This window comes from Trichosurus vulpecula, chromosome 2 (assembly GCF_011100635.1).
Source record: "Trichosurus vulpecula isolate mTriVul1 chromosome 2, mTriVul1.pri, whole genome shotgun sequence".
Classification (NCBI taxonomy): domain Eukaryota; kingdom Metazoa; phylum Chordata; class Mammalia; order Diprotodontia; family Phalangeridae; genus Trichosurus; species Trichosurus vulpecula.
In genome coordinates, this window is record NC_050574.1 from 116,589,891 (window position 1) to 116,617,401 (window position 27,511).

A 27,511-nucleotide genomic window follows, 5' to 3' on the forward strand; every position below is an offset into this window, starting at 1 on the left:
ATATACAAATCCCAAATGCCAGGTGGTATGTGATAAAAGCTATGAGAAAGCTGCCTAAGGAAGTGCTATGGGAATTAGAGAGAGAAATTAGATCTAATTGTGGGTATCCAGGATGGCTTCATGGAGGAGGCATTATATGAGTTGGGTATTAAAAGATGAATGGGATATTGAGATGGGACACTGAAGGAATTCTTGGCCAGGTTTCCTAAAAATGTTGAAAAATGTTATTTGAAATAAGACTGGAAAGGCACATAAGAGCCATATTGTAGAGGGCTCAAAATGACAGGCTGGCAATTTTGCATTTATTCCTAGAAGCCATTGGGGAGCGACTGAAGACTTCAGACTTAATAAGTTGTTGTTTTTGAATTATTTGGGAAATTATGGAGTCCAATTGGACTACAATATTAGATAAAAGCGGGGATGTATCGGGGGCATTCGTGATATTTTATTTCACAAATAACTTTTAAATTATTTTAATTGTTTTTTATTATAAAGAAACATTACTGCAAGTTATCCTTCTTTGGGGAATTTTGTCAGCATGAATATTCAAGGAATAGGGTAAACATTTCAGTATAAGATTTGGCTATATTTCAATCTATGCTATTTCTACAATTAGAGAGTTCTAATCAAATGGAGTTTGCCACTTAATTCTGTCCTCGGCTGGTTGACCTAGAGCCTCAGTGGTTAGCAGGCAAGGTGCTAGGCCCCTCTTTAAGACTGCTTGTCCTCATTTCTCTAATTGAAGTGAATACCCCAGGGGGAAGAGGCCAAGACCAATAATATATACACAAATTAAAACTCCATTTGAAGGTACACTGGGACCATCTTATAATTGACTTTGAACATCAAATAATACCTCCCTCGTATGGACCATGTCACCGAGGGAATGGAGAAGGGAAAATGCTGTTTGACTTAGAAAGGGTTGCACAATACATATCACAGGGAATTGACTGGTGGCTTGGGACGGGAACACAGAAATAAGCGGCTTCTTGGTAATATTCCCACTGGCTGCAAAACCAGTCCTTCTACTTTCTCTCCTCTTTTCTTATCGGTAGAGGCAAAATCAGAGTAATGTCTCACATTTCCAATTGCTTATTTCTCCAGCGTTTCCTCCTTGCATCCTTGTGAGGTACACAGGATTATGCCCACTTTACAGATCATGAGCCTCTCCTAAAGTCATGGTGGCCGACAGGATACCCGGAAGCTCTCTCATAGGCTGAGCTAGTGGAGTTAAAGGTCTGGGCAGGCCCTCCCTAGCTGGAAAAGCTTTCACCAGGTATCTGGTGGTGGACTGCATGTCTACTGTCTCAGGACCATCCTAGCTAAGTTAAGAGAAGCTTATTACCAGTTCGGCCGTACAGTGGTGAATTCGGTGGGCAAAGAAACTTGGAAAGTACTCACTAAGTTAACTAAGGTGATCTCTGCCATAAGGCAGTGACCACCCAGATGGATGAAATCATAGATCCCCAAAGAAAGGAAGAAGTTACCGGTGGGGAGACTCAGACTCAGAGCAAAACAGTTAATGAAAGAATTGTAGAGCTGAAAGTGTTCTTAGTAGATAGAAAGTTGGTTCTTAAAGGGTCCCTGAAATGTTAACTAGAGAGATGGGGGCGGGACGGGAGAGAGAGAGAGAGTTAATTTAAGTTTTCAAAATCCCATTCCTCCTAACAACCCTATGAGATAATGCAAGTGTTATTATTCTCCTATTAGAAATGGGAAATCAAGGTACAAAGAGGGAATGAAATTTACCTAAGGTTCCATAACAAGTTTGTGGTGGAGCTGAGACTCAGACCCTGGTGATTTCCCTTGAAGTCTAGAACCCTTTCTGTTTTTGACTGAAGAAGAAATCGTACCCTGTAAATAAATTGAGACTTGTTTTTGATAAGCTAGGATACCTTTACATAGAAAATAGGTCATTTTTAAAAATGGGTTGACAACTATCCCTCTTCTCCACCCCCCCCAAGAAACCCCCAACCTTCCTTCCCAAAGAAATAACACAAAAAAGGTTAAGGATTAGCCCCCCTTTCCCCTTCTCTCTGTGAGGGCCAGGCTCTGTACACCGGGATGGAGTTTGCCTGTCAGTGGGGCAGGGCTCATCCATTAGCAGTCTGAAAGGCCAGGCAATCACTCCAATTCCTTTGATCCCTGGGGTAATTAGGGAGGCATTGAATAGGAAGTGCTGACTCTTTGCCTTGAACAAACATAGAGTTTAACCACTTCCTTTATGTTGAGGTCTTTCCTTTAACATTTCAAAGGACTGTAGTGATTTGCCTTGAAACTGCCCCCTTTTTTTTCAGTTCAGCACAATTGAGGGCTAAATGAGAACCTGCCTTAGTCTGCTCAGAAGAAACAAATTTTCTCCCCTATGCTGTCTCCTTGCTTATTCATCCATGCTCGCATTCATTCATTTAACAGATGTATGGACTGGAACAGCCTGGATGATAGATTACAAAACTTCCTCCATCTGCAAGTTTGGTTTTTTTTTTTTGGCCAAACTTAGCCCTATGCTTAGTCCCATCAGAGAGGTACCTGAAACCCCACAGAATGACAGGGACCTTAGAGCACAGAATGTTAGAGCTGGGGAGGACCTTGAAACACAGAATAGTGTCAGAACATAGAGGGTTAGAATATAGAATGTTAGGATTTAAAATGCCAGAGCTAAAAGGAACCATAGAAAATTGAATATTGTATCACAGAGCATAGAATAATAGAACTGGAAATTATTTCTAAGATCGCTATGCCCGTATTTGACAGAGGAAAAACCAAAAACATAGAGAAGAAAGGAAGTTCATTTATTCAATAACCATTTCTTAAGGAATGCTTTGACCAAAGGTATATTACTATTTAGGGACAAAGCTGGCCTGGAACCCAGGTCTCAGCGTTTTTCCTATTTGTTGTTGTTGTTCAGTCGTATCTGATTCTTTGTGACCCCATTCGGGTTGTCTTGGCAGAGAAAGGGGAGTGGTTTGCTATTTTCTTCTCTAGCTCATTTTACAGATGAGGAAACTGAGGCAACCAGGGTTAAGTGACTTGTCCAGGATCACACAGCTAGCAGATGTCTGAGGCTGAATTTGAACTCAGGTTTTCCTGACTTCAGGGCTGACACTCTATCTTCTGCACTACTCAGCTACCTTACTGACCCTGTATCAATCGTTCTTCATGACTCGGACCTTGAAATTGTCCCAAGTACACCCTGAGTCCCGATATCAGTTTTATTCCAACGTTTTGCCTGTCCAAAGTAGAATTTTAATCTTTTTATAAAATCATTTATTTGGTCAAGTTTTTAATCAAAGATATTCTTTACTGACCATTCTGTTCCCATTTCCAAACACTATTTCAGGAAATAGCAGCAAGTTTTAAGTATTAGAACAGAATTTAAAAGATCAGTTTATTGCTAGGTATGCGTGACCTTCAGATTAAGTCATCATCATTCTCTTCCTATCCTGTGGACCAGAGCCATTACTCTGATTTCTGTATAACTTTACAAGGTTACAAAAGATTTTCCTCAAAATAATCAGGTATGGTAGATAGCTTCTTGTACAGAGGTAGATGCTATAGCCCAGAGAGATTTTAGTAAACTGCCCAAGGCCACATGGGTAATCAGTGTCAGAGCCCACATTCAAATCTAGGTTTATAGAATCATAGATGTAGATCTGCAAAGGGCTTCTGACATCATATGGTCCAATGTCCTCATTTGTAGGTGAGAAATTGTGTTTCAATGACTTACCTAAGTGACTGACATGCCAGAGAATGATGGGATTCACTTGTGTCTGATTCTTCGTGACTCTATTTGGAGTTTTCTTGGCAAAGACACTGGAGTGGTTTGCCACTTCTCTCTCCAGCTCATTTTACGGATAAGGAAACTGAAGCAAACAGCATTAAGTGACTTGTCCAGGGTCATGCAGCTAGTAAATGTCTGATGCCAGATTTGAACTCACCAAGGCTAGCCTTCCTGACTCCAGGCCTGATGCTCTATACACTGCACCACCTTGTTGCTTCCAGAATACAGAATGTTAGAATGGTCAATAAGTGGCAGAATTAAGATTGAAACCCAAGCCCCGCCCCCCCCCATTCATTCTGCTACTCCCTTCATAGTCCTGACATGGATAATTAAGCCTTAATTCTTTATAATCCCTCATTTTGTGGGTTTTTACTAATCAGAACTAGAATAAAAATCATGACAGGGCCCAGAACAGAAAGATTTTTCTCTTATCTTTAATACCTAACTCTCATGGACTAAGGCAGCTGAGATTTAGGATCTTGCTTATCCAGAGCAGTCCTGTACCCTTTACCATAATTATGGGGGTTTTCCTCCCGTGTTTCCTTTTGTAGACCATCTTTGAGGGTCTCTGCCTGTTGGTCCGCCTTGCCTTTTGATAAAATGTGCTTTCACCCTGAAAGGTCAGGTGAAAATGACAAAAAAATTTGGGTGATTATGTGGAAAGCTTCCATGTGGGTAAATTCTGAAGCATAAAAATATATATATAGGATTCTCTTCTTCAGGAGCCTTGATTGATTTGAAAACCACAGAATCATATAGATGGATTTTTGATACAGACAGGATTGATACAGATAGGATTTGGACTAGAAGACTCCTAGGCTCTCTTCCATCTCAGAGAGTCTGGGATTGTTTAACACAAAAATTCCAGAGCTGGAAGAGGCTTAAAGATTATTTTGTATAAGATCTTCCCTACCCCCTCTCAAATTTTACAGAGGAGAGGCCTGAGACCCTGAACGTGGTCTTAGAACTCTGATTGCTCTCTATAGAATCAAGGCTGAAGATTTAATCATATTAACATAAAATACTAGATTGATCTGCTGGATACAGATTAAAACCCTGGGCCCATATCCTGTAATTTACTTTTTCCCCAGTTTTAGATGCCCCAGGGATTGGTAAGTATTTTTCTTCTCTGTGCGTTACAGAGTATGTTTGCCTTTCCTTCCATTCCAAGACAGTTTATTGCTGTGCTTCCCTTCAGTCTTGCAAGATTCCACCTGATTTATTGAAATATTGACAAGTCAGCAGCAAGTTCATACTGACTTTTTTTTTAGACAACATTACATATTACAAAAATATGATTAACTCTGCCATCGACAATTCTCAGGGAAAAAAATGAGTGCTTAATTTTGGTGCAGAAAGGTATTTACTCTGATCGTTGCAGTCAAGTTTATCCAGAGATAGGAGTAAGAATCATGCATTTATTTGATTTAACATGCTCTCAGACTGTTCCTAGGTAGGATGTTGTCAGGGTGTTTTATGGAATCTGTAGAATCTTGGAGTGTCAGAACTCAGAATCACAGAAAAGGAGAACAGATAATACTAGAACTTGAAGGGGTCTTGGGACACAGAATTTTTTATCCCAGAATGTCAGATTTCAAAGGGACATTAGACATCACCAATACTGACTCTTCTCCTCCCCCCTTCCACTCCTTTTTATAGTTAGATAACCAAGGCCTAAATAAGCACAGTCATTTGACAAAAGTCATACCGACAATGTCAGAAATAGGCCTAGACCTAAAGCTGCTTTGCAGTTTTTATGAGCAAGCATGTTTTTTTTAGAGAATTTTTGCACAAATCTCAGTTTAAAGGATGTAGGGGCCTGGGACACATGGCAAAAATCCCATCAGGTAATGGGAGAAGCCTAGAGAAATAGAAAAATATCTCAGTGGAGGAGATAAGAAAGCTAATGGTAAGATATCAAGATGAAGTTAGGCTGAAGTGCTTATGGAGATGGTTTGAAAGACCTTTCAGTGACCCCCAGGTATAATTATAGTGCTCAGCATTTGTAGGAAGTTGTTTTTATCCAGTGATCTCAGTACGTAGTAGATAAATGGTTATTATTTTTATAATGTTTTTTTGTTTACTAATTAAGTAACAAAGACCATATGTTTCTAATACTCCCATATGATGCGTTATCTAGCATGTAGCATTTTAATAATACTTAAAGAATCCTAGGATGTCAGACTCACAAGCTACCTTTTAGGCCTCTCAGTAGCGTCACCATTGCTCTCCGCACCGATCTAGTCAACAAGCATTTATTAGGTGCCTACTATGTACCAGGACCTGGGCAAGGAGCTGGGAATCCAAAAAAAAAAAAGATTTCCTGCTTTCAAGGAACTTACATTCTAGTGGGGGAAGAGAACACATTAAAGGGGAGCTGAAAAAGTGAAGGCTGATGAGGAGGAGGAGGAAGTGCCCTTTCCTAAAATGGAAGTCCTCAGAAGAACTCACAATCAGGAGAAGGGGCACACAGGGGCAAAGGCGGGTGGCCGGTGAAGCATGGTGGGTAAGTCCAAAGAACCAGGGATCACTGGCCTGGGCCTCTCTTCTAAATGGAGGTTTCTGGAAGAACTCACCAGTGGTACAAAGGGTCTGCAGGAACACCGCTCTGTATTTTCTGCTGGTCTTTTCATAATTCTTCCGCAGGAAGAGAAGAAAAATTTTAGGAGAGGTATGGTGACATAATAGAAAGCATGCTAGAACTGAAGTCTGAGTCCTTGGGTTTGAACCTCAGTGCTGGTATTTACTGTCTCAGTGACCTTGGGCAGGGCCCTTTTCCATTTGGGGCCTCTTTTTTCCCCGTTTATTTAATTGGAGTGCTGGAGTAGATGATCTCTGGGCTTCATTCCAGCTATAAGTCCTGCGATTCTATAAGATATTCTCTTTCCGGCAGTAGCTCTTGGAACCTTTTAGCAAGTGGCCAACAGAAAAGTGGCAGGCTGGATTTCACTCCACCAAGTGGACATGACAGAGAGGGGTAGATGTGACTGCAACCCCGGACATTTGATGTTCTAATGTTCCTTCAGGCTTTGACTTTCTGTCTTGTACTCTGATGTTCTACGTCCTAATGTTCTGCCTTTTGAGATCTAGCTCTCATATTTATTAATATTTGTCCTAAAATTCTATGATTCTCTGAGCTTATTATGAAACAGAGATGGAAGTACTCCCCCGCAGTATCACAGGACAATATACCAGAAGACCTGGGTTCAAATCCTGACTGTTCTTATTGCCTGTGTGACTTTGGATAAGTCACTTAATCTCTCTAAGACTTGGTCCTCTCCTCTATAAAATTAGGACATTGGGATAGATGGCCTTCTTTGTTTCCTTCCAGCACTAAATTTGTGATTCTACATCCTCTGATCTCTTGGATCTACCTGTTCCCTTGTTTCTAAGCACCCAGCCAGTGATGAGTTCGTGCCTTTATCGCCTGGTTCCTGAATTATCGTGCTAGCCTCCTAATTCCTTTCCTTAATTCCATTCTTGCTTCTCTCAAGTCTACTCTCCCCAACAGTCTTAAAACACCAGTGTCAACACTGGATCCAAAAGCCACTGATGGTTCCCTATTGCCTCTAACATAATACATAAACTCTTCATAATTGTTTAATACAGTCCACAGTCTGCCTCCAGCCTACTTTCTCAGCCTTATCTCATGCTATTCCCCTTTATGCAGTCTGCATTCCATCCATTTCCAACAAAACAGCTTTCCAAACAGGACATTCCATTTTCTGCTTCCCCTGCATGTGCACGGGCCCGCCCCAATTCCCGGAATGTACTTTTTCTCACCCCTGCATCTCAAAATCCTTATTCCTTCATGCCTGAAAAAGAATGCAGTTTAACAGACTCTCCCTTCAGAATAGCCCAGAACAGTTGTGCTTTCAATAAGAGCTTTCCAATTTTCAACTTAATTTCAAGCATCGTAATTGATTGGTTTGGTAATCATTACCTCCTCGGCTTGGCCAAGTCAACAAGCTAATAGAAAGGAGTTGAACAATGTGTTTTTCACCCCTTCTGCTGACTTCTGTGGTTTCTGGAGGTCTCTTCTGCCTTACTAAGCATGTCTCCTTCTCTCCGCCCCATGATCTATCACAATCATCTTATTCTCTCCTTGAACTCCCTCAGTCAATCAGCTTGTCCCAGGAGCCATTCCCAGACCCCCCCCCTTTTTTTGACCTTGTGAATTATACTGTCTGGGTTGATCCTTTGTTCATCTTTAAGATTCTTTCTGCTTTTAAGACAAAATTGCACTGTGTCTCTTCAACTTTTAGAGCCAACTCCAAAAATCCATTCACCTCTCAAAGAGAAAACTGATAGATGATCCTCAGGATGGGTATGACTTCACTTTGTCAAACACAAAATGTTAGCCTAATGATGAAGAACGAGAATGTCTAAGGGGAGACACGTGAAAGCGTCACTGCCCCCTATCCTCCTCAAATTGTGGTGCCACAGAAGAGGGCCTGGATTTGGAAAGTGTTCGAATCCCACTGTTCCACTTAATACCTTTGCCCAAGTGACATCACTGGTCTGAGCCTTAATTCTCTCATTTGTAAAGTGAAGAGGTTGGACAGGGTAGTCTGTTAAGCCCCCATCCAGACTCTGGCTCTGTGATATTACTGTCCTGATGTCTTCCATTCCCCAGATGCCACATTTTAGAAGGGACATTGACAAACCAGGACATACAGTGGAGGGTTAACCAAGGTATAAGGAGGTCTTAAAACCACACCCTGTAGTTGCAGGAACTGGAAATGTTCAGCCTGGGAAAGGAAAGAATGTATGATGAGATATAATCATTCTCTCCAAATGTCTTAAGGGCTGTTAGAAGGAGAGGATTAGACTTATTTTGCTTGACCCCGGTAGGGATTTTACTCAGTACTACGAAGAATTGCCCCCTAAGAGTTGCCCAGAATAAAGAGTGACTGCCTGAGGATGGGGTGGGCTTGTGAGGAGCCTGCTGCCCTCTAGTCGAACACACTCACTGAGTACATTCGTGTTTGTACATGATGACCACTGATGGCCATTCTAGCTCTTTGATCCTGTGCCTTACTGATAGGATCAGACAGGCCATATAGGAAAATTCTAGTGTTGTAAACATACAATCTGAGGCTCAAAAATGTTGACTGCTTTGTCTCATTTAACCTGGTTAAGTAATCCAGCTCTTTAAAAATTCTGCATTCAATTTAAGAGGCAGCTGTCATATTCAGGGCCTTTAGAACACCAAGGACCTAAGTGCAGAACCTGGTTCTAGACAGCCTTGGGCAAGTCAGTTTCCTCCTCTGTGAAATGGGGGATGATGGAAGCTGCACAACCCACCTTTTGGAGGTCTTAATAAAATGAAAGAATACCAGGCATGAGAGACGCCATGTGGGTTTAAAAGAAAGAGCTCTTGGGTTTAAGTCAGAAGACCTGGGTTGAAGTCTTCTCTTCTCCATGAAAATCACTTTGCCTCTCAGTTTCCTCCTCAGTTAAATGCAGAAGTTTATCCCTACGGCCCCTAAGCTCTAAGGGTCACAGAATCCCCATGGGTGGGTTTCGTAAAGTGCATTGTAATTACAAAGCCTTCCCAGAACTGGAGCTGTCATTAATCACCTAAAATTTCACCCTTAGGCATTGGATTCGGTGCCCAAGTTTGTTTCTGTCATCAATAAATATTTATTGAGCTGCCACAACGTTCCAGGCCCTGTTCTCAGTGCTGAATTAAAGCAAGTCAAGCAAGGTCAAGATGTTAACCCAAGGGCCAGATCACATTAAAAACTTGATCACCGTTGATTTTTTCCCCATAGAGATCGCAGAGAAAAGAACCCCAGAGAGCTAAAGAAAGCATTACAACACAGAGGAAAGAGGGTCTCAGATGAGGATGATGATGGTGGTGGTGATGGTGATGATGATAACCAGCATCTGTATAGCACCTGGAGCAGCTAGGTGGCACGGAGGATAGAGTACTGGGCCTGGAGTCAGGAAGACTCATCCCTCTGAGTTTAAGTCCAGCCTTAGACACTTATTAGCTGTGTGACCCTGGGCAAGTCACTTAACCCTGTTTGCCTCAGTTTCCTCATCTGTCAAATGAGCTGGAGAAGGAAATGGCAAAAACCACTCCAATTTCTTTGCCAGTAAAACCCCGAATGGGGTCACGGAGAGTCAGACATGACTGAAATAGCTAAACAACAACAACCTAGGGCACCAAGTAAGTGCCAGGCGCTGCGCTGAGTGCTTTGCAATCATTATCTCATTTGAGCTTCACAGCAACCCTGGGAGGTAAGTGTTGTTAGCATCCCCATTTGACAGAAGGGGAAACTGAGGTAAGCAGAATTTAAGCGGCTTGCCCAGGGTCACACGGCTGAATTTAGATTCAAGTCTTCCTGACGTAAGGCCTGGCACTCTATCCACTGAGTCACCCTTTTGGGATGAAAGGGACTTCAGCATTTCTCTTTTTCAACCCAGAGTTTCCTAGAGAACCCCTCTCTACTCTATCTATATCCTCTATAGGCGGGCATGTAGGCTCCGCTTGAAGACTTCCTGAAACAGTTCATTCTCCTTGTGACCAGGATCTCAGGATTTAGAGGAGGGAAAGGATCCTAGTGATCTTCTACCATTCCGGCCTCATCATTTAACAGAGGAGAGAGCTGAACTCCTGAGTCATTAAATGAGTCATTTAAGACAGCATTGGCAGTGTGTCTCCAATAAAGAATCGAAACCCAGGTCCTCTGGCTCTAAAATCCTCTTCTCATTCTGCCGCATCATGTTACTTCTTGAGCTTTTCCTTCCTTAACGTTGAGAAGTTCCTTAGGTTGAGGAGACATCTGTGGCTGTAGATCTTCTTCCTGTGGGTTCGATCCAGCCCTCTGCAGAAGGGTATCAGCCTGGGAGTTGGGGGACCGGGGCTTTCCCATCTGGCCCTGCAGCTACCATACGTGCCTGATTTTAAGCAGACCACTTATGGTGTCTGAGCCTTGGGTTCCACATCCTCAAGGGAATGGAAATAGATGAAGGGGGTTGCTTGCAGCAATAAAACATGCTGTGTTAATTGATGACACCTTGAGTTCGCTGAAAGATACCTCCCTGTGTCCAGAAGAGGGCCATAGGCCCTTGAAGGCTCTGACAGGAAACCTCTAAGAGGTCCCACGGAGCCTGAAATGCCTTCAGGTGTGGATTTTGCCAAGGACTCTGCATCTGTTATCTGAGGACCCATCCGGCTTGATTTGGAGGTGCTTGTCAACAGTAGCAACTCAGACTGGCCGATAGGGCTTGTGTTAGTGGAGGGAGCATGTACCAACCAAAAATGTGCTGTTGAAGTAGTAGATACAACATACCATCTCAGAAGTGTCTCTGCGTGAGTTTTCATGTGATCTTAAGAGGCAGCAAGTTGAGGTAGAGAGAGCGTGGTCCTTGAAGTCAAGAGGTTTCAGTTTAAAATCACCCTTGGTGCTCACCAGTCCTGTGACTTTGGGCAAGTCACCTCCCCTTTCTGAGACTCAGTTTTCTTGTCTCTGAAATGGGAGTAATATATCTGCCTTCTGCACCAAGCAGGGTTGTCTTGAGAAAACTGTTTTGTAAATGCTGTTTTAACATCTACACCTTCCAGGTGGCTTTTTAAAGTGGATGCCATCAGTATCCACAGTTACTCATGGTAGAAAGATGCCTACTATCAAGGACCGTACCTAATGACTGCCTTGATTTGTTCATTCTCTCAGTTAGCGACTCTCAGGACTGGTTTCATCAACTCTGTTCTAGTGTGAGTTGTATACAGTTGAAACTACTGTTTGCCTCTGGAGCAGTAAGAGGCTGCTTCTTAATGACTCTGTTAATTGTCTTCTGCTCTTTGGATGTGGAGAGAGCCTGCAGTATCTGAACGTATATTGAAGGTTGTTTTTATTTTTTTCCTCCAAAAAATGTCAAGCTGGAGGGTGCACTTTCAGAGCTCCATCTCATGTCTTGCTGGGCAGAAAAAAGCCAAGGAAAATGTCAGCCGTGGGATCAGATTGACCGATACTAAGAACATCAGGAGTCCAAACTTCTTTTGCGACTTCACTTTGCTTTTAGGAACCATTAACATTTCAAAGCAGGTGATTGTGTCCGTGGTAGACCCTTCCAGAGTCTTGTTCAGAACTCTCCCTAGCATCTTTTCACCCTTTCATTGAATTATGCATTAGTTTCACAGAAGAAAACAGTACCAAATTACTTGTCCATAATGCTTTCAAAGCATTTAAAGGGGATTTTGCAGAAATGACTGTACATACAATATAGATTTGTAACTTACATGACCGAGATGGATATGGGGGTGGGATTAGAGATCGAGCATGTTCTGGGACAGGGTGGGGGGTGGGGCTGTGGATCATTAAGGAGATGAGGGGTCAGCAAGCCTGGGAAAGGAGGTGGGGAGTCTCGGCCTGCCGGAGAATCCACCTCCCTGAAGGAAGGGTTCTTGGATGCTAAGAAAAAAAAAACAGGAAGCAAGATGGGCAGGCCAAAGTTAGGGAAAAGACTGTATCTCCAGGTAAAAATTTGCCCTTTGTAAGAAATCATTTGGAGACAGTATCCTTTTATGGTTGGTGGCATACAAACCCCCTCTTCAATTCAGCCATTGTCGTCGTTATTCAGGCGTTTCAGTTACATCTGACTCTTCCTGCTGCCATTTGGGGTCTTTCTTGGGAAAGATACTGGAATGATTTGTCATCTCTTTGTCAGGCTTATTTTTACAGATGAGGAAACCGAGGCAAGCAGGGTTAAGTGACTTACCCAGGGTCACACAGCTAGTGTCTGAGGCCAGATTTGAACTCAGGAAGACGAGTCTACTAGACTCCAGGACCAGCACTCTATCCACTGCACCATCTAGGTACCATGGAGTTCAGTTGAGAGAATTCCATGGTATGATAGAAAGAACACAACTTTCGAGTCAGAAGGCCTGAGTTTCAGGTCTCAGTTCAGCTGAAAGCCATGTAATTCCATGGTGTGATAGAAAGAACATGCAACTTTTGAGTCATAAAACCTGAGTTTGAGACTGGGCTCAGCCATTTATTCTGTGAGTAACATCATCCTTCCATTGTTCCCTAAAGGACATTGTCATGGTGTATTAGCTGTTCCCCTTTATTCCCCATTTCCCTCTTCTCAATTCTGTAACTTCTGACTCTGCAATCTCATTCTATACCAAATTCAATTCACCTGTCAAAGTTTTAGGGGTGGAGTCCATGGTGTTCTGCTCTTCTTTAAGTACTATTTCAGTCTCTCTCTCTCTCTCTCTCTCTCTCTCTCTCTCTCTCTCTCTCTCTCGCTCTCTCTCTCGCTCTCTCTCTCTCTCTCCCCCTGTCCCTCTCTCCCTCCCTCCCTCCCTCTCTCTCATCCCTAGATGATACCTCTTTGTTATTTTACCTCATAGACAGGTGAACAGTACTCTGGAAAAAAATGACCTCTAAACATAAGAGCTGATTTTATCACTTATTCTTTCTTTGATACTTGCTTATGTTCCTGTTTTGAGTGTTAGAAAGTCAAATACTTTGCTCATTTTTGTGGGTTTTTTCTTTCAGAAATACCTTAAATGCCTCCAGTTTTTGAATATTAATTTTGATTAATCTTTTTCCATCGATAACTCGTGTTCACAGAGTATATAATTTTGAATGGTTTAATGTTGCTATAGTCCAAAATATTCATTTCCTGATAGCCTACTCTCTGGTGATGAACCTCTCTTAACCTAATTAAGCTGATCTTTAAACAGCAAAGCATGAAGTGTAACTAGGCCTATATTTGAAACCATTTCAGGTTGATAGGAACTTCTAGAGCTTGTATTCTAACAGCATCATATTCAAGGCTGTAATTTGAGTGCTCTTGCTTTTTTTAGAATATATCATTCTCTTTTCTGCCAGTTCATTTGACTATAAAATTATCATTGTGTTATTCATATTTCCTTTCTGTCATATTTTCTGACTTCTTGTCTTTGAGGTCATTCAATTTAGCTACTACGTTTCTCTGCATTTAAAGTGTTTTTTTCCTCCTTGCTGGTGATCTATGTATCCTCTCGAGCAGACCTTTGTTGACTGTATTCTAAAATTTTGGAAGACTTTCTTATATTATTTCTTAAATTATGTCATTTGTGTTTTTGAGTTTGTTTTTCTGGGAGACCTATAATCCTTATGTTATCTCTGCACATGCTTTCTTTAAGGTCAATCTTTTTAGTTTGTGTACAATCTATGTATTCTTTTAGCAGAATTTCCTTTTATTTCCCTTCTGCCAAATTTTCTTCTTCTTTAGTATTTTCTTGTTCCAGACCTGTTCATCTCTCATTTCTTTATGGAGATCCTTGCTCCTTTTGTCCTTCCTTCCTTTCCTTCTCCATCATGGGCTAATTTTTTTCTAATGTTTTTATTGTTTTTTAATTCTTCATCAAGAACTCTCATTTCTGACCCTTATTTGTGCCCATTTTCTTCTTTTGTGGATTTTTATTTCTATTTTGAACCATTTTAGAGGGTTTTTTCTACTTTTTCTGAGAATTTTGCAGGAGTAACTTTCCTTCATGTCACATCATATTCTAGATGTATGTATGTATGTATGTAATGACCTCAACCCACCCCTAGCTGCACGGCAAGGTCACCTCATCCTCACATTGGGGAGTCTAAAATTCATTCATCTGGATCCCTACCCTGAGTTTCTTATAAGGAAGGAGTAGGAAGGGGAGAAAGACACTGATCTTGGCTGTTCTTCAGACACTTTTCCTTCAGGCAGCCACACAGGTAGCTCTCCCAGTTCTGCTCTCTCTCCACTCTCACCTTTTTTCAGTTGGTTCTACAGAATTGGCATCTGTGACTTCTTGTGGGGTGAGGAATGGCAAAGGGTATTTGGACAGAGTCACTGAAGCAGTAGAAGTCTCTCCACCAGGGTCAAGCCTCAGTCAAAAGGCAGCATGATTTCACTTTGCTCCATCCCATCTCCTTTCCCTTCCATGAATGAGAAGAGTCAATATCTACCATTTCTTGTGGGCTGTGGGAGAGGGCCCAGTGTGCTCAACCGAGTTGTGTCTCTATCCTAGGGCTAGGCCTTGCACAAACCTGTCATTGTGGCTTGTGCTGAAGGCTGGTGAGAGAGGGACTTCAAGTATGACCTCCAAGATGGCAGACAAGTTGCTTTCTCTGCCTCTTCAATCATCTAACTCCACCCAAAAAAAAAATCAATTATGTGCCGCATGAAGAGAAATTCCAAAACACAAGACAGACTCCAAAAGATAAAGCCTCTATGAATTAACCTCTGAAAATTCTTGCAGGTCACATGACCAAGAAGTTTCTATAGTTTATATTATTGTAGTTGCCCAGCTCACTTTTAGGAAGAAGGTTGTTGGTTGCTAAGCCACTTCTGTAGAAGTTGGAGATAGTCGGTGTTTTCAGGGATCCACTGAACTCATCATGAATAGGGATAGGGAAGGGAATTCGAGGTTATATGGTCAAAATCCTACCTAAAGAAATATTTTTGGAAGGGTGCCTTCAACTATTAATTTGCTTAAATAAACTGAGCTTACTGCTGGTAAGCAATTTTACATGCATCTATGTGTGGATGGATGGATGGATACATGGATGGATGGAAAGAAAAAGGAAAAAGAAAGGGAGAAAGGAGAGGAGAAAGATAGAAATAAAAGGAAAGGAAGGAAGGAAAGAAAGAAACACTACTCTGTGGCTATAAGTCTCTTCACTTAGCTAAACTCAAATTCCTTTTTTATATAATAAGAAGGTAGAAATAGATGGTCTCTAAGTCCCATTCCAACATTCTGTATAGTCTGGGTTCTTACATATTTTGTTCTAAGGTCTCTTCCAGCTCTATTATTCTGTGTTTATTCGAACATTGTGTATTCTAAGGCTCCAGCTCTAATTGTCCATGTTAAAACATTCTGAGTTACAAGATCACTTTTCAGCTCTAACACTGTTTTCTAAATTTCTTTCTAGCACTAACGTTCTATGAGTCTATGATTTCAAATCATGAGACCTCTTTACGTTTTCTTGTTTGTTCCTTATTTCTTGTGAGGATGTGTTTTTATTTCTTTCTCTCTTCCTTTCTTTTTCTCCCTCCTTCTCCCTTCCTTCCCTCCCTCCTTTTTTCCTTCTTTCCTACCTTCTTCCTTTTTTCTTTCCTTCCTGCCTTCTTTCTTCCTTTTTTCTTCTCTTCTTTCTTCTTTTTTTTTTTCCCTTCCTTCCTTTCTTCCTTTATTTCTAGATTAGGGAGAACTTTCAGAGTAAGCAGAGTTTCTCTTCCTGAAGGTACTCACTCTTAGATTACTTAATTCTAATTACTTATTAGCAAGACAATACTCTTTGTACAATTAGGTAAGATAATTGATTCTAAAGGGGAAGAAAGTGCTAATTTAGCTATATTCATCTGAGGTGTCGAGTTCCAGACAATTGTCCAATTACTGGTGGAGTTGCCAATGTAGAGATCACAATGGTGAGATAGTAAAAGGAGAGCTGAGTTAATTCATCCTTAGAAATATCTGTCATAGGATCATAGATCACAGATTTAGAATTGAAAGGGACTTTTGAGGTCATCTAGTCCACTGGCACCCAGAGGGATTAATTATCTGACTTGCCCAAGGTTGCCCTGATAGATAAATGGCAAAGATTTAGACCAATCATAAAGTCATAGATTTAAAGCTAGAAGAGACCTTACCATTCATCTTGTCTAACCTTCCTCATTTTACACATAAGGGAACTGAGACCCAGAGAGGTCAAGTGACTTGCCGAGTACAATAAATAATATAATAAGGTCAGGATGTGAACCCAGGTCTTTAGAGACTAAAGCTTGGGCTCTTTTTTTTAAACCTATGCTTTACTGCCTCTATTTACATACCTCAGTTAAGACCATCCCAAGCCAATAGAAAAGCATGTCTATTTCACCACCAATGCAACTTCAATTTACCACCAATGTAATTTACTCATTTGAAAAAATGAAAATGGGTCACCTGGGGATGGTTACTCCCAAGTATGAATATATTTGACCTTTGGATCAGAAAGAAAAAATAATGATATTTAGCATTTTATGTTTATAAAACACTTTGTGTTTTTTACCTAATTTGGGCCTCATGGTTGATAAAGCACTTTATTCACAACATCCAAGTGAAGTAAATGGGTCCAAATATGATTATTCTTGTTTCAGAAGACAAAGGAAAGAGATGCCTGGAGATTTGAAATGACTTGCCCCCATAGGTGGGTGGTAATAGGTAGACTGCTGGACTTACATGTAGGAAGATATAGGTTCAAGTCTCCCCTCTGTCGCTTACTAGCTTTGTGACCGTGGGTCTCAGTTTCCTCTTCTGTAAAATGGGACTAAAAATGCTGGCAGTACCTATTTCATAGGGTTATTAGTAAAACTCAAGGGAAATATACCTTTATGTTGGATAATTTTAAAATTTTAAAGCAATATAAAAATGGTAACTGTTGTTATCGCTACAAAGCCCATGGTCGTTTCTTTTGCTGGGGGCTGCCATTTTTAAAAATGGGAAAAGTTATACTTGATTGCTCTCTGAAAGCTGGGGCTGACTTGGGCTTGGTCAGAGCATGACAGTTTGGCCCTAGGTATAGCTAGAAGGTCAACAGAATCAGAGAATTATAGAACTCAGAGCTAGAACTGACCCAACTTCTCTCCAAATCATGAATTCTGTCTACAGTATCCCTGAGACTTAAAAAAAAAAGCTTTTGCTTTAAGACCTCCAGGGATACTGAGGGGAGAGGAAAGGGAGTAAGAGAATTTGGAACTCCAAATCTGAAAAAAGAATCTTAAAATTGCTTTTACATGTATTTGGGGAAAAATATTAAATTTTTAAAAAAGACCTCTAGGAATCTAGAGTTCCCAGGGTCATCCCATGCCACTCCGGGGACAGATCTGCTTGTTAGGATGTTGAGTCTAAAGTCCACCTGAAACTGTACTTGCCTCCCTGCTTCCCTATGTCCCATCCTCCCTCAACCCCCCCTCCCCATTTGGCCTATTCCTGCCTTCTAGGACTGAGTAAAATAAGCCTGATCCCCCTCCCCACTGCCTTGTATTTATCCAAGTGCTTTGGGAAGGTGCCTGGTACATAGTGGGCTTAGAATAAATATATAATAATGAATATATAATAACAGAATAAATGCTTATTCTCTTCCCAGTCCCATTTTGCTTGCCTTCCCTGTCTCCAGTGAGTGCCCAGTGATAGGACTTCAGCCATCGATTTCATTTAGAAATTTGGATTTGATAGAGTGCCAGTGACGATCGTTGGGACTTTAGGAAGAACTCGAGAACAGCAGCCCCTTCAACTGTAGGAAACTTAAAAGGAAATTGGGGAACTTGTTGAAGACGAAGTGTTTATGTCAGCAAAGACAGAGAAGGGAAGGGGGGAAGGATGTCGTGAAGCCGGGCTCTTTGCTCTGTTCTAGTCTCAGAAGCAAGTCCTCTTCCCATCAGCCCAGGCTCTCCCCAGACATATGTTTACTTTTTCCATGCGCTGTTCCCTGCTTTGGTCTAATTGCCCTCACGTCATTTCTTGGAACAAGCTTCATAGGGCAGCCGGCCTTGCGTGAGCTGCACAAGCCACAGTGAGTTCGGGCCTGGGCTCATGCAAATTCAATCCGCATTCTGTCTTCCATGCATCCCGGGGAGGGGTCCTTGACCTGATTAGCAGGAAATCCAGAATTCTCCTGGATAGTGCCTGTGGTCCCTCCTCCGTACTTATCTCATCTGCCCTCTCCACCCCTTAACTGCCCAGCCCACCTAGTCCCCTCCTGAGAGAAGAACAAAACAATGATAATATCTCCAGTTTATATAGTACTTTGACATCCTTACCAGAGACAGCTAGTTCAAGGATTAGTGTCCCCAATTTAATAATAATAGCTGGCATTTAGATAGCTGGTAAAGGGGGCGAAGTACTTGACACCTATTATTTCATTTGATCCTAACAAACAACCATGGGAGGAAAGTGCTATTCTTATCCCCACTTTACAGATGAGGAAACTGAGGCAAGCAGAGGGAGAGTGACTTGCCCAGGGTCACCCAGCTAGTCCATGTCTCAGGCAGGATTTGAACTGAGGTCTTCCTGATTCAAAAGCCCAATATTCTGTCCATCCTACCAATTTTATGAATGAGCAGACTGAGGTTTGAAGTTTCCACGGTCATGCAACTAGGAGGTGTTAGAACTAAGGTTGAAACCCTGGTCCTTTCGCTATGGTCCCCTTCCCAAACACTGGCACACTTTGTTAAAATGTCCGCAACAAAACACAGCTATAAGAAGACCGGATTCCAGTAACTCTAGCAAACGTTTGCCTTTTTGTCCCATTCTTCAAACAAACTAATTTGGAAAAGGACCTCCTGAGTAACCAGAGCCTCCGGGCTCTGAGTAACCATGCCCCATCTTAGACTATATTGCCATGGGCTTGCCAGGTAGTTGAAGAGCTAAACTGGGGGTGGGGAAGGTGGCCTCGAGGCCATATGTGGCTCTCTAGGTCCTCAAGTGCGGCCCTTTGCCTGAACATGGATTTAGTCAAAAGATCACACTTGAAGACCTAGAGGTCCACATGTGGCCTCAAGGATGCAGATTCCCCACCCCTGAGCTAGACATTTTAATGGTGGGGATGGGGTCCAGGCACAAGTACCCCATCAGTAGCCCTAACGAAATCTCTGAAATTCTCTTCTGGTGCTTCATTGTGCTTTGGAATTGACCTTGAATTCATTTACCTGACTAGTCCTTCCCATCAGTCAGTCAGTAAACATTTATTAAGCGTCTACGCTGTGTCTGGCACATGCTGAGAACAAGAGATACAAAAAGAGGCAAAAGATACCCCTTCCCTCAAGGAGCTTACAGCCTGATGAGAGACAAAAAATACAATGACAAATACCACAAAGCCAGCTCTGTACAGGATAATTAGGAGATAATTATCAGAGGTAAAGCACCAGAATTGAAGGATGCTAGAGAAGCCTTCCTGCAAAAGATGGGGTTTTAGTTGCGATTCACGGGAGCCAGTAGGCAGATGTGAGAAGGAAAAGCATTCCAGGCATGAGGGACAGCCAGAGTGAGTGCCCAGAGCCAAGAGATGGAGTATCTTGTTCATGGAACAACCAAGAGGCCAGGGTCACTGGATCCAAGAGTCCATGTTGGGGAGTAAAGCGTAATAAGTTTGGAGTGGGGGGAGCGGGGTAGGCACTTCCAAGATGGAAAATCTTTGAGTCCAAACCAAACAAAGGACTACGTGTCTATCATCTGAGATCCAGGCTAGCTATGTTGGGAGAGGCTCCATCCCCAGGGTAGCCACAGGCTAATGGATTTGTCAAAGCACAGCAACTCTTGAAACACCTCTCCTAAGTCACAGAGGGGTTGAGATATGTGCATCAATGGAAACAGAGACCACACCGTGGAAATGACTGGTTCTTGAAGTAGGTGTGTTTTAAAGCAGTGGACCACAAGTCCCTGAAGCTTCAGCTTTCCCCTAGTTCCTGTACTTTCCCCTAATCCCTTTGGGTTTGGAAATTCTCTTTCCACTTCTCACAGAAAAAGATGACTTTTCTCATTGCTCACCACAGCCATGCACCTGTTTGGCCTAAACTGGCACCTGCAGCCGCTGGAAGGGCAGATGTATGAGATGACGGAGGACACAGCCAGCAGTTGGCCTGTGCCAACAGACGTCTCCCTGTATCCCTCAGGGGGCACAGGGTTAGAGTTACCTGAAAGGAAAGGCAAAGAAGCCGGAGAAGGTAGGGTTGGTGTGTTGTCCGTGTTGTCAGTCCTCTTTGTCTGCCTGTGAACTGAAGAGACATTCACGCACACGCCTGCCATGTTCCCCGACGTGGCTCCATGCTCTTGGCGCTTCTCCATTCTTCCATGCTCAGTGCTGGCTTCCCACCACTACAACTTCACCTGTGTCTCTTCATTCTGATTTCATGTCGCTATGTGAGATAATTTGGGTGGGATGGATGGTGGAGATTGGCAATCATGGTACAGAGCCATATCCCATCAAACTCCAGAGAGAAGCGACTTGGTGCTTTGCTATAAAACCTTGAAAACTCTTGTGGTTGCCACCTTGGCATTTTGAAGGAAACCAGACAAGAAACTGAATGGGATGGAGGGATTCCCAGGGTGAGAAGCTGGTGCTGGATATCTGACTTTGACATTTTAGAGCAGAAAATCCCCTAAGACTGGAATGGCCTACCTCAGGCCTTCTTGGTACGCTGAAAGCACCAGATACTTTTCCACAAGACCAGAGACATGGAGAAGTAAGTGGAGGAGTCCCAGGTACCAGACTCATCTGGTTATTACTTTGGGACAGGTGGACATAGATCAATCTTTGAGTGCCACAGCCTGCTTCACTTCTGGAGTCTCACTCATCTCAGCTGCCATCATGCTCATGCCAGGCTCCAAATGTGTCTACTTGTCTTTTTCTTTCCTTTCCCCTCAGGGAATGCCAAGGCAACATTGTCCTTGCTCCATCCTGATCATTTACCTGGTTTCTTTTCACACCGTCAGTCTATGGGCGTGCATGCTGGGTGCCCATATGTTTGTTCATAGCCTCCGATGCCAATTTGTCTTTTGATCTCTCATTGTACCAAAGTTAACTTAAAACAACAGATATCCCACAGGAGCCAGAGCAGAAAGAGAAGGTCAAACACCCTTCCGGTTCTCTGAGGTGCTAATAATTCAATAGCTCCCCATGTATAGCCGCTCAAAGCTCTGATTTGTAAGGACTGGCTCTCAAATCATTTAAGATGACCCTGTCAGCCATAGTTAGTAACAGTTAATAATGGAGTGATAATATGTTTAGTCAACTATCCTATCAAAAGTTTTTCATAGTAGGCTTGTCTCAGATACTATCTTTATGTGGTTAATATATTTTAATTGAATTATTATTCAATCAAACATTAACTAAGTTCCTACTATGTACCAGGTACTGTGCTATATTCTGAACTGGAAAACGATGCCCACCCAGACCCATTAGAGCAGGGGTCCTTAGCTTTTATTTGTGCCGTGGACCCTTATGGCAATCTGATGAATCCTATGGATCCTATCTTAGAATGATGTTTTTAAATAATCGAAAGAAATGCTAGAGGTTAGGGATCATAGAGATGTGATTTTTTTCCCGTACAAGTTCACATTCCCACTGAGATCTCTCCATATTTCCTGGATTCCAGGTTAACAGCCTCAACATTAAAGGATCTGATTCCATTGCTTCAAACCCACTGACGGTCTCTCATCTAAGGATTGCCCCAACAAAGTGTGGCGACCACTTGGTTATGATATTTTTTGACTGTGGTAGCTTCTGATTGTCTGTTAGGTAGGAAGGAGCCTCATTTGGAGTCGATGACAGCAGGCCCCACCTGATGTCTCAGGCCCTTGAACTATTTGTGGATCCAGGAAAGGCAGTGGGTTTAAAGTATTAACCCTCAAGAACTTGGTCAAGGGCCTCATTGAGCAAAGTTTATTTTTTCCTCCTGTGATCGCTATCGCTCAATCTTTTAACAGAAGTAGAGGAGACTAAGCTATCTACGATCTCCCCCTCTAATGAAATTATAGTTTGTGGGTTGTGGGTTTCACTTTGTTTTTTTCTTAAGGAGTAGGAGGTACAGATAAAATGAGAAAAAATGTACCAGCTTACTGGGTTACTTTAATTGGAGTACTTTTGCTTAAAGGGATTAGCTATCATTACTAATGCAAATAGAAATCCTGTTTAGAAATCCTGCTAAAATCTGGTCAGAATCAACTGTGATTTACTCCACTCAATAAAACCAGGGACTGAGCTTTCTCTCTCTGAGGTTCTTAATTGGTTTGTAACATATATGGGGTCTCTGGTCAAGTCAGGGACTGCACCGGTTTGTCCTTTAATTCTGTGAGTGTTCTAAATCCCATGGCTCCTGTACCTTTGGGGGCTTTAGGTTCTCCCATAATGCTGCTTTTCCAATTCATTTCAAAGGGTATCAGAAAAAGAAAGCCCTCTGCTCACATAGAAAGTCAGTGCCAACTCTGAAGACTTTGCAGTTGGGAGACAAACAGCTGGGCCTAGTGGGGAGAGCAGTGACCTTAGAGTGAGGAGGCTTGGGTTGGAGGCCCGGCATAAGCTGCTTACTTATCGTGCAACCCTAGGCAAGTAACTGAGTTGTCTTCTGTACGTAGATGAGTGATTTCTGTACCACTACTTCTGTACTGATGGCTAGCATCTATATAGTGCTTGGAGATTTGCAAAGCACTTTACAGATGTTATCTCCTTTAATCCTCAGAATAACCATGGGAGGTAGGTACTCTTATTATTATTTAAAATCATAGCTAACATTTACATATTGCTTACTATTGGCCAGGCACCATACTAAGCCCTTTACAATTATTATCTCATCGATCCTCACAACAACCCTGAGAGGTGGGTACTATTATTAATATTATTGACCATAATCATAATCATAGGTAACATTTATACAGTGCTTACTGTATTCCAGGCAGCGCGCTAAGCCATTTATAATTACTATTTCCCTGATCCCCACAACAGCCCTGGGAGATGGGTGATTATTACCCCCATTTTACAGATGGGGGAACTGAGACATAGGTAAAGTGACTCGCCCAGGGCCACACAGCTAGTAAGAAGTTAGATTTGAATTTAGGTGTTCCTGAAGGCCCAACATGTTCTCTTCGAAGACCCACCTAGCTCTCCAGCAGTCATAGTGGGTACAGAGTAAAGAGCCCTTATTCTGGAGTTAGAGGACCCGAGTTCTCGTTTCTTCTCTTCTGACACTTATTATCTGTATGACCTTAGGCAAGTCTTGGCTAGCAAGTCAATGGTCAGCTGGGTCTCTCCCAGCTTTGGACCTGAGATTCCAGGATCCTTTGTTCACCACAGGATTGTTATGGCAAAATTGCTTTATGGACCTCGCTTAACACACCATGTAAACATGGGTTATTAAATTATTATTAACTGTAAGGGTCTTGAAAAAAGAGCCATTAATACCGTTTAAGAGTGTTGGACGTTCCAAGGGCAATTAGGGAAATCCACTTGAGTCCAATAAAATTCAGAGCTGCCTCCCTCCCCCAGATAATGAATGCAGATGCTGAATTTTTTTTCAGGGGGAAAAATTTATATGTATTCAAAATCCTCCCTCCTTAGAGTCATGTAGTTATTTATGATTTATATATTGTTGTTGAGAACAGTTTATGTTTTTTATGTTGTAAGTGCATCTAAACACTTGCGTATGTGCCTGTTGTTTACCCTGATAGAATGTAATCTCCTTGAGGGCAGGCACTCTTTCCTTTTTAAATTGTATCTTCAGCACAGTCCCTGGGGATGAATAGATACTAAATACAACACTGCCTCCTGATTGGTCGAATCACAGAATTACAAAATTGGAAAGAATCCGGAAGCTATTGGGTCCAATTCTGTGCATACATATTTTAACAATATTAGCATCTTACATTTCTATAGTGCTTCAAGGTTGATGAAGGGCTTTTCTCACAGTAAATCTGTGAAGTAAGTAGGGCAAACATTATCCCCATTTGACAGAAAAAACTGAGACCCAGAAAGGTTAGGTGACTTTCAAACATGCCTCTGTATATGTGTATATATACACACGTGTATATATGAATATGTATACAGTAATGATGATAATCTCCAAAGTTACAGCTCATAAAATACATTCCTCAGGACAGCCCTGTGGAGGATATGGAGAACAAACGGTATTGTTCCCGTCTTTAGACGGAGTAATCGACACTCAGAAGTGGGGAGTAATCAGGCCAGGGTCACACTGCCAACCAGGAGCAGATCGGTACTCTAACCCAGATCTTCTGCCGGTCCAGCTCCGTGGGTGTCTGTTCCCCTCCCCCTACCATGTACGTACATGACATACCCAGACCCCTACCCACTGTTGTACATGGACATAGTCTCTTTTATGGGAATAACATGGAAATGCATTTCAGACTGGGGTTTTGAAAGTGACTGTAGCCGTCCCTGGGTAGTCCTGGGATCCAGACACAAAAGCCTTCCCTCGTAAGCCTGGGTCACCTTATGCTATTCATTAATGGTGGGAGAGGGACCCCAGACCTTCAGCAAACACGCGTTCTGCTGATTGAATCACACGGGCAGGGATGGCTTTTTCTCCTTCTGTAATGAAAGCAAAATTGCCCATCAGTGCTGCCTTCCCTCCTCCCTGTCAGAATGGAGCTGTTTATTTTGATAACCAAATAAATTTCAGACAGTCGCTAAGGAGACTAAAGTGTTGTAAGTATAAGTTAATGCATTGGAAGCGAAAATAATGCATAAACTACAAAATGGAATGGGAATGGGAACTGGGCATCCCAGTGGCGCTGCCTCAGTCGAATTACCCAAAGCTCCAAAGAATAGAACACCCCGGCCGGGTGTCCCAGATTTCCTGATTCTGCGTCCAATGCTCTTTTTATTGTACCATAGTAATCTAACCTAATCAGTCCTTCTTCTCTTCCCTCATCCCAAAGCCCATTTTGCAGGTTAGAAAGCTGAGACTCATGGTATCATGATTTAGAGCTGGAAGGGACCTCAGTGGGCATTGAGTCCAAACCCATTCATTTTACAGATTAGGGAACTGAGGTGATATGACTTACCCAGGGTCACACAGGTAGTAAATGTCTAAGGTGGGGTTTGAACTCACCTCTTCAGGACTACAGATAAAGACCATGGAGTGCCTGCATGGTCACTCAGGGCACTCCTGGGAGGAAGAAATAATGTGAAAGTAGTAAAAGAAGGATTTCAATCTGTCTTAGCCAAGGTCACAGATCTCCTAGGAAGAAACATTTGACTTGGTGGTTGCAGAGTCATGTGCTATACTCTGTTATTTGTCCACAGGCTATCCCTACACTCTTTTCCCCAGTCCTATAATGACAGCCCTGGCTTATGTTTCTGGCTTGCTCTGCAATTTCCGAGTTCTTTCCTCACTGCCACCTGGTGAGGTAGGTAGGTAGGGTTAGAGACTATTATGTCCATTTTACAGAAGAGGAAACTGAAATTCAGAGGAGTGTTTCAGTTTGTGTAACCAACGCTCAGCTGTACAAGCCCCTTGTGAGGCAGGCCGTGGCATCTTTGGATCTGAGCAGGAAGGGACCACAGAGGCCATCTAGCCTGTCCAAGTGACTTGACCAAACTCAGAGTTGGCTTTCACACTCAGGGTCCCGGGTTCGAAATCCAGCACTCATCCTGTGATGTCACGTAGCGCTATGTGAACTCTCTTCCTCTAGTTAGAGACAAGAAAACGGTTTTATGGTGAAGATAAGGGCCTTAACAGCTCCCATCACTAGTAATGATGCAGCAGAGACAAACCCAGGGCACGGTGAAGTGGGAAAAGCAGACACAGAAAAGCTGGCCTCAGAGCCCTGGGTGGGTATTCTCAACCTGATGCTTTGTTCTCTCAGCTCTCAAAAGGGCTGGTTTGGGCCAGATGACCCATGAAGTCCTTTATTGAGATGGGGATTCTTAAACTCTGGCTGTGTCATGGACCCCTTTGGTGCTCTGATGAAGGCTATGGACCCATTCTCAGAAGAACATTTTTATATCATTGAATGAAATGCTAAATTTAGACATTCATGAAAATGAGGAGTTCATTATTTTCCCATCAAAATTCATGCACCACATGTTAAGAGCCCCTTTAAAGGCCTTTAAAGATTTTCTAGGACAAAGTACTTCGTACCCTGCTGCTTCTCCCCTACAACGTGGGAAGGAAGGAAAGCCTGCTGACCTCAGGAGGTTCGACCTTCATATCTCAGACTAACCTACTTATGCCTCTGTTCCTATCAGATGCTAGGCCGCGTCTGAGTGCTGGGCTCAGGACCCATACTAGCTGTGCGACCCTGGACAAATCCCTTTCCCTCTTTGGGCCTCAGTTTCCTCATCCATAGCATGGGCCTAATAGTAACACCCATCTCATCAGGTGAGGACCGAATGAGATCACAAGTGTAAAGCCCTTTGTAAACCTTAGAGTGCCATCAAAACCCTAACTATTATGAATGATAATTATTATTATTTCTTAGAAGATCATAGGATCATAGATCTAGACCCGGAAAGGACCTCAGAAGCTGCTGGCCTGCTCCTGGTACAGACGAGGAAATGGAAGCCGAGAGAGGCTTAACGATTCATCTAAGGTCACCAAAGATAAATGACACAACTTAGAATTCGAATCCAGGTTCTCTGATTCCAGAGCCACCCCTTTCTGCTATACCAGTATAGAATAGAGTTAAGACAATGGCCTTTGCAAGTCACTTATTAACTCTGCTATACAAGTGGAGTTTCTCAGGTAACCCTTAATACTAAATTGCTACATGTCCATGACCCTCAGTTTTCCCATCTGCAAAACGGTTATAATATTACCTGTAGTACCTTGCCCCCCCGCCACTGGATATGATGAGAATCAACTACTATAATGTATGTAAAGTACATTGGTAACTATTAAATTCTACATGAGTGTTACTTGTTATTATCTCATAGCAGGCTTTGAAACCTATTATTTAGTCATTTTTCAGTTGTGTTTACTCTTTGTGATCCCATTTTGGGGTTTTCTTGGCAAAGATACTGGAGTGGTTTGCCATTTCCTTCTCCAGCTCATTTTACAGATGGGGAAACTGAGGCACACCAGGTTAAGTGACTTGCCCAAGGTCACACAGCTAGTAAGTATCTGAGGCCTGATTTAGAATCAGGGAAATGAGTCTTTCTGACTCCAGGCCTAGTGCTCTATCCACTGTATCATCTAGCTGCCCCAGTCTGGATCCAAATCCAGTTCTTTTTTCCCCATACTGTGTTAATCACT

General features: G+C 42.5%; 1 protein-coding gene across 1 annotated transcript in view; it reads left to right on the forward strand.

The window, feature by feature from the left end:
• The window catches only part of TENM4 (teneurin transmembrane protein 4), a 514,686-nt gene that overhangs the window by 144,509 nt on the left and 342,666 nt on the right, over nt 1-27,511 (forward strand). Inside the window, 1 exon segment of the mRNA XM_036743921.1 lies at nt 20,294-20,464. Coding sequence (XP_036599816.1) covers nt 20,294-20,464 — 171 coding nt within the window.